Raw genomic sequence first — 17,573 nt, 5'->3', positions numbered from 1 at the left:
TACTTGCTGATACTTTCTTGTAAAAAGAATTTCCTTGTGTTTAATTCTGAGATCTTCTCTTTATAAAGGTGCCAACGTTAACAGGGCTACAGCTAATAATGACCACACGGTGGTGTCACTGGCCTGTGCAGGAGGCCACCTGGCAGTTGTTGAGCTCCTTCTGGCTCATGGTGCAGATCCTACTCATCGTCTCAAGGTATTCACTTAAAACTATGCATTTATCATAGGTACTGAAAGAACGACATAGTTGATTTAATGGATTAGTAAATGTGCAGCTTTAAATGGCCTAATGCAAATCTTGTGTGCTATGCCAGGTAACAAAATTCATCTTCTGGCTTTTTATTTCCAAAATCTCATTTCAGGATGGCTCGACAATGCTCATTGAAGCTGCCAAAGGAGGACATACAAATGTTGTTTCTTACTTGCTGGATTACCCAAACAATGTTTTGTCAGTTCCTGCAGCAGACTTGTCTCAGCTCACACCTCCATCTCAGGATCAGTCTCAGGTAAAGCATAAGGAATTTTTTTAAAATATTGCCATGAGTTTTGCAAAGAAGCACTTCCTTAGTAGTTAACTTCTGAAGTTAATTTAGATATGGAAGTATCTAAATTGGAAAGAATTTAAAAAAAGACCACGCGTTTGAAAATGAAAGAGAGTAAGAAAATTGACTGGTGTTGTCTTCAGTGTCCTGAAGATTGTGTGAACTTTGTTCCCTTTTCTGCTACTCTCGATGGGATAGCCCCAAACCTAGTATCTCAAAAGAATATTACTTTCTTGGTTGTGTTTGCTCAGTGCTTTGTTTCAGCAGTTCTAAACCCTTGTGACAGCACTCCTCAAACATTGTTGCTGATTTTGGTTGTATGAAAGAAAATATATTGTGAATTCTGCAGGCTGGAGAGCTACCTCTCCAGTGGAATTAGCTGATTGAAAGCCTAAAGATGTTAACAGTTTTCCAGCCTATATAGCCTGGGATTTTCTGAAGAGTAACATAGTGAACTTCGACATACTATTCACAATAAAAGAGCATGGGACAGGGCATACCAAGAGATAGCATAGTGTACACAGTTTGGGAAGAGTGGAATAGAGGTCTGCTGTAGAAATGTATCTTTGTAATAACACTTTATGATCTCGTCCATTCAAAAAGGTTTTTTATCTGAGTGTGTGTCCGTGGATTTGTTTTAAGGTTCCACGTGTACCGGTGCATACACTTGCTATGGTTGTACCTCCCCAGGAACCTGACAGAACGCCTCCAGAGAGCTCGCCCCCTCTCCTGGGAGTGGTGAAAGGTGAGTATGCAGCCACTCTGAGAATATATACGGTTTGAAAACTGGTGGGCTGGGGACAATTTTATTAGAGCTTATGCATAGTATAGTCCACTCCATCAATTCTTGAACACCTCTAATGAAGTATAGGTTAAAAGTATTTTATGTACTGTATAGTTTTAGCTTATTTTCTTGTATTCTACAGTATAGTAACACTTGTTATTCTAACTTTATTATGCTTATTCTAATTTATTAGTTATGCTTATTCTCATTTTCTTGGAAGAAAATGATTGTGGTAACTGCCTTAGTGCAGACTGAAAAAAACATTAATCAACTCTAGGTGTGGTGTTAACTTTTGGATATTGTACATTGGTCATCTAGAATAGTTGCAACTGTTATCCATGAACTGGATATATCAACTTTTTCTGTTCCTGCAGTAGCAATGCAAACGTGCTGGCACTGTAAAACGCCAATGCAGATCTACTTATAGGAGAAATTTTCTTGTATTAGTAATAGCACTCTTGTAAGTAATCATAACATCAGGGTTTTGATTTGAACATGGTTGAACTGAGTGGTTAAAACCATTTGCAGTCATTAAATGGTGAATTTAGCAGTTTGTTTCCCACTATGGATTCGGTAACAAATTCTTCATGTCAGCTTAGAAGGAGAAGCAGATTCTCAAGTGGAAAGTTACAAACTGCAGCTCCTAATGATTTACAGTTTTGAATGGGGATATTAAATATTACAGTATCCAAAGCTCTATTAGCTAGCTTTCCTTAATTTCTTTATTCTGAAAGTGCTCCATGCTTCCTAAAACAAACAAAAAAACAAACCCCAGGGGCACAAATTATGAGAGAAAAAAAAATGTGTACCTAATGGTCTTAAGTGTGCAGCCGTGACTCTCTCCATGCATATGTGCCATGTGTGTGACTTCTCAAATACAGTTATTGTATCATTTTCCTAGGATGTGCAACACTTGATATTTTGGATTTCATAAAAACGAGTACCAAAGAAATGAAAAGAATATGCAACTTCTGGTTTGAATAAAACAGCAAAAAGCTATATACTGGCATGTGTGCTTCTTACAGTTAAATAACTATTAGTATTGCAAAATGGGTTAGCGTTCTGGAGTTACGTTTTGTGATGCATGGGAGACAATGAGACATTAGTTGATAGAAGACTAAAATTAAGCTTAAAGTCTCATTTAATCAAATGATGAAAAGCAAATAGTTAATTGTAGTTTAAGAAATAGCTCTCATTAAAAAAACCCAACACCTTATTGCAAATGTCAGCGCATACTTTAGGCATGTTTTTAGCAGTTGTTGGAACTGGCACAGAGAAATCTAGTTGGTCTCAGTGTTTCAGGACATGCTTCATGCATATCAGAGAAACTAATCTGTGATGTGTTGCAAGAGGTGTAGCAATCCAAAACGTGTCGTTGGGCTAATGAAGCATTCCTGAAAACTTTGTGCAAAGCCATTGTGTATCTCAGATCTTTAGGAGAAAAATGGTATTTTTGTGATAAGCACTGTGTGATCATTGTAGTGATGCCACTCTGCTACTTTAACTGCAATTGAGTCGATGCTCTTTGCTGAACTTCCATTCTTAACTTGTTATACATACGTGGCTTTAATATACAGACTTTCATCATTAGACTTCTTGGGAGATGAGGGGCAAAAGAGGGTGCAAATAAAGGTGTGTTCATTACTTCCATGGGTGAGGGGGGAAAGCAGTCTTAAGTTCTTGTGTAACAAAATTGTTTATCCTGGGAAAGATAAATTTCTTGCTTTCACAGCTAGTAGCCCCCTGAGTTTTTGTATAAATTCTTAACTACTTGGAAGAAAGAGAGGAGCTCCTAGCCTTCCTAACCTCAGCAGAGTCTGGTTTTTAAGGACCTGTCTTAGTTTTGCAAGAAATGTAATAGTAACAACATTTTTCCTGAAGAGTTCTTGGCAAGTTGAGTGCACAACTAGAATACACTTGTATGTTATTGTTAAGATTCAAATATGATGTGAGGTTTTTCAAGAGGAATTTATGGTAACTTTGAATTACATTATTATTCTTCAGTAAAGTAAGAAGGCGTATGAAATAGTTGCCATTTGAATAACTATTTTGGCAAAGGATGTAATGTCAATGTTTAGCAACTGGAAAGAGAAGCGTTTCAGAGCTGACAGTGGATCTAGAGAGACTCAGATAAAGGGGATCTGCAAAGATGGTACCCTCCTAAAGAGCTGAAGAAAAATCAGGTGAAAGAAGCTGCCAAATTAGTCCACCGACTGAACAGACCTCATCTCTTACGTGCTTAGGAAGGCTCGTTTTTAGCGCACCGTGTTTAGCACGTGTCCATTGTGTCCAGGTAAAAGTGAAATCCCAGAGAGGTTCAGCTCTTTGTGCTTTCATGGGGTGAGGCAGAAGATCCCTTCCTTGGTATTTTGTACTTGCTGCTGCCCTCGATTGAACGTGGTCAGGATTGCTCAGCATCCAGCAGCAATTCTGATACAGCAGCTCAACACGGAGAGTCTTTTGGCTAGAAAAACCAAATGTGCTGTTTCTGCAGGACCAGAGGGTGTCTCCTGTTTTACACTGCAAGGGGTGTAAAGCACAGTGGCTGGGATGCAGCTTTAGGTGCCCCTGCATCTCATTCCTGGGAGGCGAGAGGGTCTCGGTGCCCAGCACATTAAATGGTCCAAAGGAATGCTGTTGGATTTCTTCAGGAAATCAGCTGGTGTAGTAGTGTTGCCATTGATAATCTCATCTAGTCTGTAAATGCAAGCTAATGTTTAGTAAGCGTGGAATCTGAAGCTCCCAGCGGTGTTTGTGATTCTGCCTTAGTCTTTCACAAAGCATGCCTGGTGAGCGCAGTAGCTTGAACTCATGGCATAGTTTTAGAACATTATTGAAAAACAACATGCTACTGCAACAAGGGGGTGCTCAGAAATCTGTAGAAAGCAGCAGGATTGATTTCTTAGTCGAAATATTTGACCTAAAATTTCAAGTAGTCTATTTTTGGAGGTTGAGTTATCAGTTATTTTGTAAGTTTTTCTCCAGGTATGTTTTACTTCATAGCTGATCTGAAATTGTGCTTACAAATAAACTAATTGGCCTTAACTGAGTGCTTAAAACCTATCAACATGCTGTGATTAGACTTCTCCACTGTTGTTTTTAAGTGGGCAGTAACGTGCAGCATTTCTCATTTGGGGTGCATGGATTTTTACAATTCCACAAGACCTAATAGACTTAAGTTATTCACGTGAAAGCTGCCCACATCTGCCTTTGATCCCTGGGAAGAACATGAGAGTTCCCTTAAAGTTGAGTAGGCTTTTTGGAATCTCTAAGATTTTTGAGTTAGACCTTCAATACACAATATCCCCTGTATCCCTGTGCTAAATCTAACAGTCTGATGGTGTGGAGAAAGGAAAGAAAACCGACCTGCATGTAACTTCAGTAGCTACAAATTCAAATAAATATTTTTTACTATTTAAATGTCTGGCTCTTATGCCTGATACTGAGTTATACACTGGCAGAGATCTTGTATGTTGTGTGATTTCAGTGAAGTAGAGACTAGGTTAACAGTAGAACCAGAAAGATTATCCTGTTCTCATTGAGATGAAGGCATTAAAAAAGCAAGCTGATATTCTTGCTTTTCCATTCTGACTCCTTTCAGTCTTCTCTGCTGCACACTCCAGCTGCCTGTTTGTTGTTTCATGTGCTTCAACACCTTCTGATTAACTTTACTGTTTCCTCCGTATTTTCTGCCTGAGTCAGTAGCTGACTCAGTTATCCAGGATGAGTTACCAAGTGAAATGTCTCATGGCTTTCTAACTTTACTTTCTTAGTAGACTTAAAGACTTGTTATTCTTTTATGCGAATCTTTAGCAGTTCAGGCAGGTGGTTTAAAAACAAGACACATGTGTAGGTCCCCAAGAGAACAAGCATATAAAATCTTTTCATGGTGGTTTGTGAAATTCTGCTCCTTTGAAGCTTCAGTCACCTGCTTGCCACCGACTAATTTGATGACACCTTGGCCATTTTCCAGTTAGATACCGTCAAGCCACCAGAGGAAAGTTGGGAAGATGACTAAGATTGGAAAGTAACTCAAATTTTTGAATGTCAAAAAAATTGAGTTAAGTTTAGCTTGTTTTCAACCATGTAACCATTGCCTGTTGGATATCATTGAACCTATTCCCTACATGTTTTCCATGAACAGCTGCAGGAGTGATAAAGATTGACAGAAATACTGCATGGGTTTCAGGAGGAACGTAGTGAAAATACAAACTCATCTGATCATTTAGCCCTCCACAAATCTTCCTGTTCTTTTGAATTAAGTATGTATTAAAAACAATGTAGCAGATGAATTTACTTGGGAAAAGTAGGCTGGTTTTTTTGTTGCCCAAGTTAGCCAGATTATATAATATTGTACTTTGCATTTGTGTGTATGTGGATTTACTGATTGTTTCCCCAGGTTCTTAGAGCCGAATTTCTTCCTGATATGAATTACAGTTAAACACAGAATTTTCATGAAATTACAATATTGAGCTCATCTTAGTCCTGTTGATGAGGCTGGTGATATTTCATTGCATACTGCAAATCTAACTCTTGACTTCTGAGTGAAATCAGATTTTTAAAAAACCCTGAAGTGGAAGAACAGTGGACAAGCAATTCTGTTAACAAAGCGCAAAGATCTTAGTATGGATTTATGCTTTATGTCATCTGGCTTTTGTGATGTGAGGAACAGATTGTGTCTGTGGTTTTGGTTGCTTTTGTGGGAGTTTGTTTTGGTTTCTTTTGGTTTTTTTAAGTTCTATGTAATATTAGCTATCAGGATGACATTGTAATTGTCATCTTTTTGGAATTTAACTGTTTGGATTTGGATCCACTCTGTTTTCTTCAACAATTCAAGAAATTAAGGAGCTGTCAACAAGTCCAAGAGTTTCATCTAATAAAAAGTAAAGTATATTATAACTGTTTCAGGTGATGGCCAAGATGAAAACCACTAAGCTGAAATGCAAGCTGTGTTGACAGAAACTTCCTGAAGAGTATAATGGATTGTAAAAACAAAGTTTTGGTCTTTTTAATTTTCTGAAAAGACCTTAAAAATAAAGTGGTGATTTTTCTTAAAATTTGGTTGCTTGCTCTAAAATACAAGAAGTATCTGTCCTTGCTAATTCATCAGTTAGTGCTTTTAGGGTAAGATCTGAACTAGACTTTGTTTATGTAAGAAAATTACTTATGTACTTCATGTTTCTTGGACACTTCTTTGGAATAAATATCTGTCCTCAGACTTGCAGAGGACAGCACAAGTATCTGCCTGTGCTACTATTTTAAAGTACAAGGCTGTCATTTAGGTGTTAGCAAAAAAATAACATTGTCAATGGGGTCGATAAGTCTAGTTTTAGGTAGGTTTATTTTGGACCAGTAGCATCTCACCTGTGCTGCTCTATTAATTGTGAAAGGGCATGTAAATGATTTCTTTCTTGGGAGAAGACAACATCCTGTGCATTAGAAGTCAGGGCTAGAAGAGCAAATTCCTTGAGAATGATAAGCACTCAGGATAAAATATGGTGTCAGACTTGTTCTAGGCAGCAACCTTTTAAAGAGTGAATGTATTTTAAGCAAATTTAAATGAGAAGAGCTTAATTGCTTAGGAGAGCCACCAGAGAACTATAAATATGAAGATTATTTTTCCAAACTCTTGCTCACAGTGTCTAGGACTTGCAGCCAGAAGGCATTAAAAACTGGTAATGGTGTCCTCCCTGCTTATTACTGGGTGCTCACGAGACCAGTAATGTTGATTGGGGGAGGCTCATCTGGGTGAACGGACTGTTGCAACTCAGCTACTTAGGAGATTATCTACAGTGTATGGGAGAAGTACAGAAGATTTCCATAGGAGAAATTTACCTCTCATTTCCTGGAGAGAATAAGAAGTCAGAGAAATGACTGGGCAGCCACGCTTGTGCAGAGTAGGTCTCGCCCTACTGTAGCTGGATGGTTGTGTTCAGAGGTGAGGTCAATGGTTCGATGTCCAAGTGGAGAGCAGTGGCTAGTGACGTTCTTCAGGGGTCGGGGTTGGGACTGGCCTGTTTCACATCTTTGCTGGTGACAGTGGGATCGAGGCACCCTCAGCAGGTTCACTGACAGCACCAAGCTGTGTGGTGCGGTCACGCGCTGGAGGGAAGGGATGGGCCATCTGGAGGGACCTGGACAGGCTGGAGAGGTGGGACCGTGCAAACCTCGTGGAGTTCAACAAGGCCAACAGCAAGGTCCTGCCAATGGGTTGGGACAATCCCAAGCACAAACACAGGCTGGGCGAGGAGTGGATGGAGAGCAGCCCCAAGGAGAAGGACTTGGGGGTAGTAGTGGGTGGAAAGCAGGTTGAGCGGGGTGATTCTCCCCCTCTACTCCGCTCTCGTGACACCCCACCTGCAGTGCTGTGTCCAGCTCTGGGACCCCCAACATAAGAAGGACATGGACCTGTTGGAGTGGGGTCCAGAGGAGGCCACAAAGATGGTCAGGGGCTGGAGCAGCTCCCCTGTGAGGACAGGCTGAGTTGGGATTGTTCAGCCCAGAGAAGAAAAGGCTCTGGGGAGACCTTAGAGCAGCCTCCCAGTGCTTAGAGGTGGTCTACAGGCAAGACGGAGAGGAACTCTTTATCAGGGGCTGTAGTTGATAGGACAAGTAGTAACAGTTTTAAACTGAACCAGGGTGGTTTTAGATTAGTAAGGAAGAAATTCTTCCCTGTGAGGGTGGTGAGGCCCTGGCACAGGTTGCCCAGAGCAGCTGTGGCTGCCCCCTCCCTGGAAGGGTTCAAGGCCAGGTTGGACAGGGCTTTGGGCAACCTGGGCTGGTGGAAGGTGTCCCTGCCTGTGGCAGGGGGGGTTGGGACTAGATGATCTTTAAGGTCCCTTCCAACCCAAACCATTCTGTTCTATACCCTGAGTTGTGTGTGTTGGTCAAAAAACTGAAGACGTGTGTGGAATGATGGTAAAGGCTGGTCAGGTTAGGGACCAGATCCTGTGGGAATATAGAAATATAAAGCAGTTGGTGCTACGGTTCACAGAATAAATTAGGAAATGGTAGTTTCCTTACTCTGTGGCTTTCCTGGTGTGCCTATAACCACTCTGGGTTTTCTGTCAACCAAACAATTCTTTGTCCTGTAGTCATGATTACCTGATGGCAGGTGGTATTTGTGTAACAATGTCTGGATTTCTTTGATCCTCAGTCTTATTTTGTACTAAACAAGTCTTCTAGAAGTGGCCAAAACAGTTGCTTTAGAGGCTAGATTGACTAATTAATATTGCTAGGTTTGATTTTGTAGTAGGTTGCCTGTGTAGAAGATTGATGCTCCACCAAAAAGATAAATGAACAAAATAAAAAAGGAAAGTTGAAGTAATTATGATCTGGCCTACGATCGGATTTTTAAGTCTTACTCCATTTACATAAAGTTGTGTCTTGTTCATATTTATTAAAATGGGCACAGTATTTTTCAGGACATTGTAATATAGAAGAGATTTGGATAAAACAGGAAATTGCTACTTTTAAAAACTTCCAATATTATAATATTACATTACAATGCTTACATATTTGAAGCTACCAAGAACATCTTCTCCCCCTCTGGTTTGAACCAGCTGTTCAGGTGTGCATGTCAGGTGTAGCAGATCTTTCTTCCTATCCCTCATCCTTTTCCAGTATCTCCAAGATTACAGGTTGCAGCTATTTTCTGACATGGAAAGGGTGATATGAAACCTGAAAAGTGGCCCTGCTAACTAATTAGAAGATGATTAAAATAAATCTCCATACCTCTTCTGAAACTTGAGAGTCCAGCTCTTCGCTTGCTGGTTTCCTAAAGCCTGTCTTCAGAAAGTGTCCTGACTTCTGTGGTCGCTCACGGTCTGAGCCTCTGTCTGGGGAGTGCTGCCTGCTGTGAGACCAGCCTTGGCTCCTCTGCCCAGTCCAGGTCTTGATACGAGGCTGTACTTCTGCTCTTTACTTTCTCTTGTGCTTGTAGAAGAGTTTTCCTGTGACAGGCTTGTTTTCTCCCCAGGTGGGACTTAGTTGAGAGGAACAATATTAGTACTTTATTATTTGAGGGTTCTTTGAACTGCAGCTTTTCTTTCTGACAATGATGGAAGCTGTCCAGAGCTGCCAGGTCGTGGGAATGCTTTGTGTTAGGATGTAAATGGTAGATACGGTAACCTTAGGAACAGCATTAAACAGAGCAGTGCAAAGGGTTCCCATCTTAGTTGCTTGTTAAAGGCAGGTTTAATTTGAAGTAAGGGTTCTATAACGTTTCTGCTACTTCAGCAGTGGAGCAGCTTAGTTTCAAAAGACACCTGTTGACTTTTATTAGTTTCTAGCAAAGATACTGACAAGCGTTTCAGAGACTTTTGGTGAGTGCAAATGTATTTTCAAGAGTGGTCTGCAAAACTTATAATGTAAGTCACACTTTTAAAAATGAAAGTATAACTATATAAACCCTGAGCACACTGCAAAGCCAAACAGCCAGCAGCTTAAAGCAGGGTTGAGCTAAATATCCATCAGCCAGCACAAAGCAAGTTATTGCTAAACTTCAGTCAAATTCTTTATTGTCTTCCAAGAAATTTTCTTGGGACTCACTTATGGCTCAGAGACAAAATAATAGTAGTGGTTGGAATAGGTATTCAGCTGGAACTACTGACCTGTGCAAGGCAGCCATGTAAAGTACTGAGCTGGAGAAAGAGCTTACTGAAGGGTGTCTGCAGGGTTTGTGGGATGCTGGGGTATTTCCTGGACTTAAGATTTTTGTTGTTTCCCTTAAATTTAGATATGGTTTGCTTTTACTCCAGAGAGTCTGGTGAAGGTATTCAGCACAGAGTTGGTTCGATTCTATTTTAATATTTGTTGTTTCTCTTTATAAGAGAAAATTCTCTTTTAAGAGAAAATTCTCACATTTGTTTGTTTTTCAATTAGTTCCTCAAAAAAAGATTAATTTCAGTGAGGTATATGTGACTCCTGTTTTGACAGCAATGCAAAATGAAGTCACTTGTGAATTTCTGTGAAGGAGGCCCTGAGAGAAATAAAATCAGTGTTTTAGGAAACTGAATCCTTCCAGAGCTAGTGACTGATCTGGAATTTAGTTCTTGCATCCAGATTTTCATTTAACTGTGTGACGGTTAGGTAACTTAAGCCATGACTCAAACTGTATATAATTTAAATTCCCCTTCTAATGATTAATTGTATGAGTCTGCTTTGTAAAAATTCAAGGTTTTTTGTTTTGTTTTTTTTTTTAAAGCTACATATATCACTGTTTGGGTATAGCAAATGACTGTTAGTGCAGCAAATTATTTGATTAGGCTAAAACCTTCCATGTTTTTAAAGTTTCTTACACTGAAGTAATAATTAAAATTTCAGCACTTAATAGATTCCTATTAGCAAGATCTGACTGGAGATTTCATGGATGTGGCTTTTGAGAAAGCAGCCTTGGGTTGCTTGAAGGCAGCGAGCACTCAGAGAAGCACTGCCCTGGCTTGGTGTTCTTTGCTAGATCCATGTTGAAGATTATTTTTTAAGTCTTAATAGCGAGCAGAATTGTTAATTTGTTACTGGAGAGAGGGAGGCAAGCAAGCTGTTAATTTTGTCTTGGAACTTTTTAAAAAGTGCTAAAGCTTCAAAATGTATTTGTGTACATTGAGTCTGCACTGGCAGGAATCTGCTTGTAATGTAAAGGTGGAATGCTATAGTGTTTGGAGAAATAATAGTTCAAAATACTAGAGTTAGTCTTCTCTCAAATATAGACTACTTTTGCTTGTAATCTTGCTGTTGGAAGTTAGCCTTTGGAAAATAGTCTTAGTTTAATTGCTCTGTACACCAGAACGACTTTGGGAACTCGGTAAATTATTTAAATTGCCTTGTTCTTCTTGTTGATTTCACTTCCCAGATGCATTGTCATGTATGTCAGAAACCATAAAGATTCCTTATTCTTTAAGATTAAAATAGCTATGTTCAAAGGGGTATTAGGATCAATATTGAAAATTCCAGCTATATGCTTTGTCCTTTCTTGTCTTAACATGGAGTGTAGGGTTTTCCTTTTTGTGCTTTGACAGATGTGCAGTGTTAGTTCTAAAGACTTTTTTTTTTTTTTTTTGGTGGGTGAGAGGGGAGGTTTGGGGTATCTTCAGCATGGCATTTTTTCAAACATTTTTCATGTGCTTAGGTGCATCCAAGCAGAAGTCAAGTTCCCTGCAGGTAGCAGATAAGGACCTACTGCCACCTTTTCACCCATACCAGCCTTTGGAATGCATAGTAGAAGAGACTGAAGGCAAGCTGAATGAACTTGGACAGAGAATTAGTGCTATTGAAAAAGCACAACTTAAATCATTGGAATTAATTCAAGGTGAACCTTTAAATAAAGATAAGATTGAAGAACTTAAAAAGAACAGAGAAGAACAAGTACAGAAGAAGAAGAAAATATTGAAGGAGCTGCAGAAGGTGGAAAGGCAGTTGCAGATGAAAACCCAACAGCAGTTTACCAAAGAATATTTGGAGACCAAAGGTCAGACAGACACACCACTTCCCCTGCAGCAGCAGTGCCCACTTACAGGGATCTTCCCAGAAGTGGAAGCTGATAAGGGTCTGCCAGAGGATAACTTTTCAGGGTTACCTCAGGTTGACACAATCTTGTCTAAAGATGATGATCAACAACAGTCTCCACCACCTGCTGAACAAATAGAGTTTGTCCCTATCCAGCCTTTGCCAGCACCGCAATGTAATTTCTCTGGTAATTTAGGTTATAATGGGACAGAGTCTCTTGAACTTCAGAAAGCATTAGGGAATCAGCAGAATGTAGGACAGCAGCAAATTGCTGGGCAGGGGCTCTTAGTTCAAGAACCAGACGGATTAATGGTTGCCACTCCAGCACAGACGCTTACCGACACTCTTGATGACCTAATAGCAGGTGGGTTAAGAAATATACCTATTTTTGCATTAATTTGTGTGCTCAGTTTCCCTCTCTCTCCTTCCCTCCAAAAACATCTTGGGGTTTTCCAGTTTGGGAATACTTGCTTAAGAATAAAGTTCCTGATTAGTGCTAATAATCCTAACAGTGACTTCCAATTCTAACATGAGACTTTTAAATATCTTTTTTCCAAAGTGTGAAACTTCCTGTACTGGAGACCTGTTTTAGCCCCTTTGGCTTCTTCTTTTTCCATGCTTCTTTAAAAAGCCTTATCATGAGTGATTAGTAGTGCCCATTAGGAATCCTGAAAGCATGACAGTTTTGTATCTTCTTATACTTCAGTGACTTTCTTCATTGTGGAGGCCATCTCTAGAAAAAGCCAAATTATTGTCACTTGTATGGACAAATGTGTCCCTCTCCTTGCCGCTCAAGGTGTTGCTACGGTTTAAACGCAACCTGGAATCCGCACACAACCGCTCAGTTCTGTAATGACTTGTGTTTTCAGAATACCCTCTAAACCCTGGTTGTGGTACAGGAATATCTGCTTGTTAGATATAACATATGGCAAAAATGTGTCCTGTTTATCTGGATGAAAAGCAATAACCCAAAGATCCTTCCATTTGTTGATAACTGTGTGAAGAGGAATGGAAGTTCCTACACGTTGGGTTGTGTGAATCCCCTTGTGAAGAGGTATCATTTTGGTTGACTTCATTTCATGGATTTGACTAGGATTGATGTTTGCTGCTGGAGGTATGTAGGATATAGCCAGTGTTGTTTGGTCTGTAGTTTTTTTTAATTTGGTGTTTTTCAACTTTTCTTTGCACCTTGTGTTTGTCCCCCAGCCCTTATTTTCCTGTCTCTGCCCACATCCACACCCATACCCCCCCTCCCCATAGTTACTGTTCATAGTTACTGTACATAGTTACAAGTTCATTTCAAAGTTGTAGAAATGTGCAGTAAGACCTTTTGCCAGCCATTCCTGTGAACTTTTAGAATGGTAACTGTATCAAGCTCATACAAGTCAAGACTACCTGCAACTTTGCAACCTGCCATGGAGACCATAGTTGGTGGAATAGTGTGGTGTGTTTGTACCAGCTCCCTTCAGCTATACAGTGTAATTCAAAGACACTCTCTTGAGTTATAGAGCGTCAGTCCCCCCTTTGCTGGCATGGCATGCCTCCCTCCCCCAACTCTACAGTGCTCTTCAGAGTATTCAGCCAACATTAAAACAAAATTACTCATGATTTAGTGCTGGAATGCGTGAGGCAGAAAATTTGAATGGTTAATGCAAAACAATCAGCAAGGGCTTAATCTTTGGAGTGGTTTCTGTTGCTGACCATTTCACATATCTAGCACAAGACCATGTAGTATATACCCTTTCATGGTTAGCAGCTGCATATCACATCCAGAATATTCAGTGCACCCAAAATGAAGAACTGCTGCAGTCAGCTGAGTGCAAGAACTATGCCGTTTGGAAACAGATTGCACACTAGAGAAACTTTACCTTTAAAATAATTTTAAAAACCCTGAATAGATTTTGGTTCATGTTCTGAAATTGTTTACTGGTTTTGCTAGGTAATGAAAGACATTTTTTTGCTAAGAAATTAGATTTGCTCATTTCAAAAAATGGTACAAATAGCATGCCTTTCTACAACTATTAGAAACTATATTTACAGAAATGCAACTCAGGGAAACTTTAGCTGTCGAATATCAGAGCTTCCTGCAAAAATGTATTGATGTTGCTTTATTGAAATATATTTTCTTCTGAAATTCATAAGTTTGCTTTACTTCCTTCCCCCAAAAAAATTGTTGGAAGAGAGTTAGATATTTTGCTCACTTTCAAAATCAAGACTGTGTAAAAGAGTGACCCATGGAAGTTATCATCCTAGTCTATCTCAAATTTATATACATTTAAAAACAAACCATAGATCTACCTACTCATACTCCAAACTCCTTGATCTGTATTTAAAACGCACTTGACCTTTTTCCACAGACTTGCCCATTAGTCCTTAATTTTGTAAAGAAATTTTAAGCAATAGAAACTGTTACAAGAACTGATTTTTACGTGTGTGCTAAAGTAGCCAAATAAAATTAAGAGGCTTGTGCCTGGTGTGCCTTGTCTCTTAGAAAAGTTGTGTCCTCACACTCAGATGTGCCAATAAAGTGTCCCCCTTCATCACAGTACCACTGGTGGAGCTACAGTAATGGTGGTGAGTGATTCTTGGTTTAGAAGAGGTATGAACTTTTTTATTCCGCTGAGCATTGCTGTTTGTATGGGGTCTACTTCAGAAGAACAGAAACGTTAAATCGGCTTTTTGCCCTCTGCACTGAAGTACCTTTTACTGTTGCTCTTACCAGTGGCAATGTAAGAGGCAAATTTTTCAAAACCTCAGTTGAGACTAGTTGTAAGGGAGAACCTGCATTTCTACAAAGCCTCAAGTGTTTATTTTGCTGACTAACTTAATTGTGACAACATAAATAAATGGAGTATTTATCTTGCCAGTCTGCTAGCATAATTTGTCAGCTGCTAGGTGTTGAGATGGTTGATGTCAAGGTGCGAAGTGCTGGAAGTCTCGATGGCAGTTAGTCAGTCGTGGATCTGTACCCAAGTCCCCTCTTTCATAAAGCTACACAGAAGTCACCGAGTAACCTTTGGGAAGTCAGGTAAAACCTAAAAATGAAGCAGCTCTTTCCACTCCAGGATGTTTTGGTTGTAATGGAGTTTTAGATGTTCTGAAGCAAAAATCTTGCAACTAATCCCATCTTTGAAGGTGTGACTCATTACAGTCAAAATTTTAATTGAGTTTGCAAGAGAGATATAGATGTACACAGTTTAGAGTAGGAAAGCAGTAAGTTATTTTGGATCACATCTTCCAATAGAAGAGGACGTTTTGGATCTAATTTTCATTACTCAGTACGCATTTGGTTTCTTGAAGCATATTGCCTTGCATAGTTGGAGTTTCATTTCAGTTCACATTATGCATTTACTATAGTAGATTTCTTAATTGGCAATATCTGAATTGAGGCTTTTTTGCTGTTTTAGGGTATTCAAGATGAGGAACTTTCTTTTCTTTGTTGCTAGGTTTTGTCTCTAGTTGGAATATTTTTATTCCTGTTTGTTCTACTTGACTGGTGTTTTTAGTCAGAAGGTGGCATCTCTGTGTGCTTCTGTCTGACTCTCTTCCTGCATACTGCCCTTTGTATACTGAAATTCCAGGTATGTTTTGAGACACTTTATTTAACTGTTTATTGGTTCTGAAATTCTGGTTGTGGTTGGTTATGCAGAACTGTGGTATTTTAAGGTAACGATTTGAAAGGTGACATCTGAGGATTGCTGTTTGGAGTAAAACTGGCTAATAGGGTAATCTGGAGTGAGAAATGGTGACTCACAAAACAAGATGCAGTTACCAATGTGCAAAAGCCTCTGTGCAGTGACATGTTACTGAGAAGCTGCATGGACAGGCTGAAAGACTGCTCAGTCATGAAAAAGGATTGTTTTCTTTGTCCTGAAAATCCCAGTTCCTGTGAGGAAAGGGGAACTGAAATCCAAGTCTGGTATTCATGAGCATTGAACATTCATGCTCGTGGCATGACAGTGGTTAGGTCGGTGCAGTTTCAGACTACGGCAGCAATCTCATCCAGAGCTGCTTGCTTGAGGCTCTGCCAGTGCCTCAGAGTCATACTTAGATAAAATACTAAGTTCTTGCTTCCTCTTGTTTTACTCATGTTTCCTGTGATATTTTTCTTAACTTTGGAAAATAGTCATGTATGTCTTTAGAGACCTGTCTTTGACTTCACACTGATTCAGAGAAAGTCCCTTTGGAAAGTTGCAAGCCCTTCTTAAAATGTGGGGAACCTGGATTTTGTCGTGTGCAGAATATTTTTTTTTAATACACAAGTCTCTTGAATATTGAAGTCTATGGAAACATCCAAAACCTGTGTCACAAAATAAGTATTTTATAAAGATCTGAGGTACTTATTGTGAAAATTGATTTTTTTTTTTTTTTTTAATTTAAAAAAAAAAAATCAATGCCTGGCTATCAGTGTGTTTATCAGTACCCTTCCTGGTGAGAAGACAAAATGCCCGTTCAGTAGGAGCAATATGCATGCTGGAAAGTTTCCCCCTTGTCTTCTCAGAGGGTGAAAGCTGCACATTTTTCTAGCCTGTTAAAATCTTGCAGTGTGGCATAGAGATGCTGAAGGTGATCATCCCCCACGGTTGGTTTCATGCCCTCCAGCTAGACTTTCCTCTTGGAGTCATGGGCAGTGCCAGTGCTGCTCTCCACTGCCAAGCTGCGGTGCCACAGTCCTGCGTTAGTGCAAATTATTGAGGTGAAAGTCTGGAGTGGGTATGGTGGTATTGCTCCTTGGGGAGACTGTTCGTTAGCTTCTGGCACTGAGTATGACCCGTAAAGACCAGTGATCAGCAAGATGTCCTCGACTTCCCTGGGGCCAGTGTCAGACCATGAAGCCACCCCTGAGGACACAACCAGGCTCCCCCGGTAATGGGAGCAAAAGCAGAGAGGTGGCTCTCCCGGGAGTCGATAGAGGATGGCCTCGTCTCCCTGAGTGGGGTTCGCAGGAGCAGTAGCTGTCCCACCTCCTGCGATCGAGGTTGGTAATCCAGAAACGGACTTGGGGAAACATGCGTTAACTCCAATTTCATACAAGTGTATGCAAAGGGATGTTGAAACCGTTGTTGCAAGGTCATCTTTGATGACCTGTATGTCGTGTAACCCAGGCTGAGGTAAATCAGCCTTGTGAAACTGGCGGTAGAAGTTCTCAGACGTGTTTTGCTCCACAGATCATGAATTATGTTTATGCTTCATTGGGCCAGCTTGCCAGCCACACTAAGGAAATAAAAAATTACGCTTTAAAAAAATCCTGTGGCTTTGTAAACTCAGTAGTTATAAGGGGATGATTAATCAGTGGGTGTTGTAGGACTATTTGTTAGATTTTATTTTTAACAGGAGTTTGGGGTGTCAGTACAGGGTTTGTCTGTATTTCTATTACCTTTGGTGTTTTCTCTTGCGTTTGACATCGTTGTTACTGTGCACACGAAGTGCTTAGCGCACACTCATATGTTTCAAGCACATGATGAAAATCTAGAGTATGCAAGAAATACTTGGACGTTTTCAGTTATGGTTGTGAAGTGCAGAGAATTTGTGGAACCTGTAACAGCAACACTGAATATATTACATTAAGGACCCTTAAAGTGGCTCAAGCGAAGTGCCTCTGCGCACCCCTGCTTTGTATGCACAGCACGCGCACGTGTTTTTAGATGGATCTGTAGTTGCAAGGTCTGACAGCCAGTGTCGTCATGAGGAAAGACCAGTTTGATTTAATATAAGTCTTTAACAGGGTGATTTGGTGTCTTGTA

General features: G+C 40.0%; 1 protein-coding gene across 22 annotated transcripts in view; it reads left to right on the top strand.

Annotated features, from left to right (window-relative positions):
- The window catches only part of ANKHD1 (ankyrin repeat and KH domain containing 1), a 120,140-nt gene that overhangs the window by 68,719 nt on the left and 33,848 nt on the right, over window positions 1-17,573 (top strand). For 18 of the 22 annotated variants that reach the window (XM_074883934.1, XM_074883931.1, XM_074883933.1 and 15 more), the window contains 4 exons: window positions 69-196; window positions 363-506; window positions 1,185-1,287; window positions 11,453-12,193. In XM_074883934.1, coding sequence (XP_074740035.1) covers window positions 69-196; window positions 363-506; window positions 1,185-1,287; window positions 11,453-12,193 — 1,116 coding nt within the window. Of the gene's footprint in view, window positions 1-68; window positions 197-362; window positions 507-1,184; window positions 1,288-2,227; window positions 2,326-11,452; window positions 12,194-17,573 lie in introns of those variants that run through there. The other 4 variants (XM_074883940.1, XM_074883950.1, XM_074883941.1 and 1 more) reach the window with 2 other exon arrangements.

This window comes from Strix uralensis, chromosome 14 (assembly GCF_047716275.1).
Source record: "Strix uralensis isolate ZFMK-TIS-50842 chromosome 14, bStrUra1, whole genome shotgun sequence".
Lineage (NCBI taxonomy): Eukaryota > Metazoa > Chordata > Aves > Strigiformes > Strigidae > Strix > Strix uralensis.
This window is presented reverse-complemented; position numbering and strand designations above follow the sequence as displayed.